This window comes from Helobdella robusta (genome assembly GCF_000326865.2).
Source record: "Helobdella robusta unplaced genomic scaffold HELROscaffold_74, whole genome shotgun sequence".
Taxonomy (NCBI): domain Eukaryota; kingdom Metazoa; phylum Annelida; class Clitellata; order Rhynchobdellida; family Glossiphoniidae; genus Helobdella; species Helobdella robusta.
The window spans coordinates 670056-673891 of NW_008705420.1; the positions used below are offsets into that span (position 1 = coordinate 670056).

General features: G+C 33.2%; 1 protein-coding gene across 1 annotated transcript; it reads left to right on the forward strand.

Moving 5' to 3' along the window:
• Positions 1 to 849: 849 nt before the first annotated feature.
• Positions 850 to 1822, forward strand: HELRODRAFT_89821 (hypothetical protein; the record flags this gene model as incomplete). Its single annotated transcript, XM_009031427.1, has 3 exons — positions 850 to 946; positions 1222 to 1395; positions 1707 to 1822. Coding segments are annotated over 3 exons (387 nt in total), but the record flags the coding sequence as incomplete, so codon positions are not given.
• Positions 1823 to 3836: the final 2014 nt, after the last annotated feature.

The window sequence follows — 3836 nt, forward strand, 5'->3', positions numbered from 1 at the left end:
GTTAGATTAGATTGTTGTTCAGTGTTTTGAGTTTGGTTAGATTTTATAATGAAAAATTAATTTTACTTTCACACGAATTTTATCCTTCTCAGAAAATTGACGCGGGAGTTCAAACGTGCACCAAGAAAGGTTTGTAAAACCATCAACTCATTCATAAAATTCTCAACAGCATGCAAATTTTTCTGAATAAGTCAAAAAAAAAATTCACTTTTCAATTTATAGATTCAAAATCTATCTTTCAAACAACCAAAACTTGTATTCGAACTTTAAGTTCCGACGGACTGCAGTGATGTGGTAGGTCCAGTAAACAGCAGCAACAACGGGGTATATTGGATCCAACAGAGCCCCTACGTATATCCGGTGTATTGCTACTTCGAAGATACTGGACAAAGATATCTGGTCGGCATTAACTCAGTTTAATTATATATATATATATATATATATATATATATATATAGCTATTGTTATAATGACATTATTATTATTGTTAGTTCTAATTTTCAGAGGTTTCAACAACAGAAGCAGCAAACACAAACACACGTAAGTCCAAGGATCGCACACACGGTATGTGACAGGCGGGATCTTTGTGCATTCGAATTCAGTCACTGCAACAGAAGAACTAGGCGCCTTATCCGTTACGCTATCTCGCTTCCATTTCACATTATTTTCCATGTTGATATTTTTGTCTTTGGTTTCTGGTGATAATTGAAGATTTCTTTCTGATGAGAGGACTTTTAAAATAATTCTTGCGTACAACTTGTTCATTCAATTTTCATCATTTGCAGAGAATCAATTATAAATTCATTGTAAGAATGTATAAGTCCATGCCAATGATTACATCACTAAAAGGTCTTCCAACGACGTTTCGACGGCTCCGTAGATTTTTACAGGACATGGCTGGAGTACGAGGGTGGGTTCGGTGATCTGAAGGGAGAGTTCTGGCTTGGTTCGTTGATTAACGTTTAAAAAATCAATTTGCCAATATTTTAACAACCGTTCAATGTATTCTGTTTATAAATTTTGACTATCGTCTATCGGTCTACATCGGCCATCAGTTGAATTCAGAAACTCTTCTTGCTAAGCATGGCGTACTATCAGAAAATAATTTTTTTAAATTTAAATAACTAAATTTCTCTAACAGTCTTACAGCGTGTGTTTATTCACTAAAAGAGATTTACATCGTAAGGATTTTAATAAAATAATCCGGATCTGATTTTTCAGGAAACCGTTTCATAAGTCAGTACACTTCCGGCAAGGGTAACTTCACGTTGAAGGTTATCGCTGTGGCCTTTGACCTGACGAGGGCCTTTGCCTACTTGTACGACTTCAAAGTGGCTGAAAGTAGTTTGAAGTATATGATTGGGTTTTCATCGTGTGGCGGGAACTACACCAATCGTTAGTTATTTATTGGAAATCCAGTTTTAGTCCTAGTGACAAAAGGAAATTGCGAATTTTTGAAAATTTTCAATCTAATTTTTTAATTTATAAATTTATTCAGAAATAAATCAAGAAATAAGCATACAGAGAATTTAAACGTTTAAAACAATTTGACAAATATGAAAATTTTTTATATCTTTTCAATATTATTAAACATTATCAACATCGTCGTCATCATTATCATCATCTTCTTCTTCTTCACCAATCACCATCATCATTTTCGTCTCCATCATCGTAATCTTCTTCTTCTTCTTCATATTTCCCGTCAGCTTGCTCCATTCATAACAATCAGGCATTCTCGACTTGGGACAGGGATAATGATGCCGTGTCGTACAACTGTGCCGTGACATTCAAAGGTCCGGATTTATGCTTTATTTTACTTTAATGTATTTACTTTGACATTCGTTCGTTCGTTCGTTCGTTCGTTACTTCGTTCGTTCGTTCGTTCGTTCGTTCGTTCGTTCGTTCGTTCATCCATCAATCCATACATTCATCCACCCGTTCATAAGTAAATAATCAAAAACAAGGGGCTTGGTGGTACTACAACTGCCACTACAGCAACTTCAACGGCTTCTACTACACCGGCGGTAAGCACAGCCGATTCGCTGACGGCTTGGACTGGAAACAATTTAAAGGCTTCTACGAATCGATGAAGATGACCTGGATGATGATTATTAAAAGTGGATGATGGTGATAATGAAGATGATGATGGTGATGATGAAGATGATGATGAAAATGTGATAATGATGATGAAGATAATGATGATGAAGATAATGATGCAGTAAGTAAGGATGACATTTATATTAGAAAGAATAAATATAATTATCAACAGAAGTTTATATTGGATGTTGAACTATTTAACGACACTTTTGGCAAAATGTTCATAAATCTTCAATCTGCAAATTTCATCATTTCAGAAAAATATTGGAAATATTGTAAAATTGTATCTACGCTAAAATCGGACTCTAAATATGTCTTGAATAGGCAGGTTACAGGCAGAGAAAGTGAAGTCGTAAATGTGATTGATGTAGCCACTTGGATTAGTTTAGTGTCTCTATTACCTGTTGGTATTCAAATAAACGTTTAACAGAGTTTGCCTTTGAAGTAGTTGTGTTCGTTTATCGGAAATTTAGAACCTACGGATAAACGAACACTTGACGATTGTTGGAAGCTACAACACTGGTGCTGGAAATATAGAGATCTTAGAAGTTTTAACATCGGTGTTGGTAGTTACGAGAATCAACGTTACGACAATATATTTTATTATAAAGATCAGCTGTTATAACGGATTAGAGTGTGTGTGATGAGTTGAGTTTCTAATGTTACGCGAAGATTCGTACTTAGGCAAAAGTCCTCAAATAGTTATTAGGTTAAATTATTTATAATATATTTCATTATAAAGATCAGCTATTATAACGGGTTAGTGTGTGTGTGATGAGTTGAGTTTCTAATGTTACGCGAAGATTTGTATTTAGGCAAAAGTCCTCAGAGATCCTATTCTCATTAAAACTAGAAGAAAGTTAATTCGAATGTTGTGATACTTAATTTGAAAGCAAATGTAAAGTATGAATAGATTTCTCCGAAGAAGAAATGGGCAATTTTTTTTTTCTGTGTATGAATGATATTGTATTCAATTTAGCTGTTTGTATGTATGCATTTATGTATATAACATAACTTTGTATGTGTCAGTGCATGTATGTTTGTGTGTATGCAGTATGTTTGTATGTTGACTTGTTTGTTTGTATTGATGTACGTATGTATGGGTGTTTGCAAGTATGTTTACCTTATTGATGAGGAAAAAAATAGTTATTAGGTTATATTATTGTTTATATGTTTATTAGTATAGATGTATTTATGTATGTATGCAGTAGTAAGAACAGTTCACAACATGTCGTGATGGCTAAATCAACATACCAAGCAGAAATTATTTATTCATGCATATATACAAAGTAAATCAAAAAATACTAAAAATTATATAACCAAATTAAAAAAAAACTCGTAAACAGTCAACATTTGATATATAAATAGACATTAAAAAAATTGTTCAAAAAAATAAAATTTAAGGCGACAACGAAAAAAAATTCAGTATGCTTTGTTGGTGTGGGGGTGTGAAGCAAAAACAAACACATAACAAAAAAATAGTAAAAAGTCGTAAGAATAGTAGTCAGTCACCTACCTACAATTAAATTACTCACAGGGCCCTAGCTTACTTATAATGATTAACTCATCTCACCTACCTACAAATTTGTATTTCTAAGTTTTATGAATTTTACACGTTCCAGGCATTGTATTTTACATATTTTAACGTTTTCATTTTACTTGAAACTTTATAGCTAATGTTAAGCCCTAGCCTACCTACGATTGTTCAACTCATCTCAATCCCTAGCTTACCTATGAAT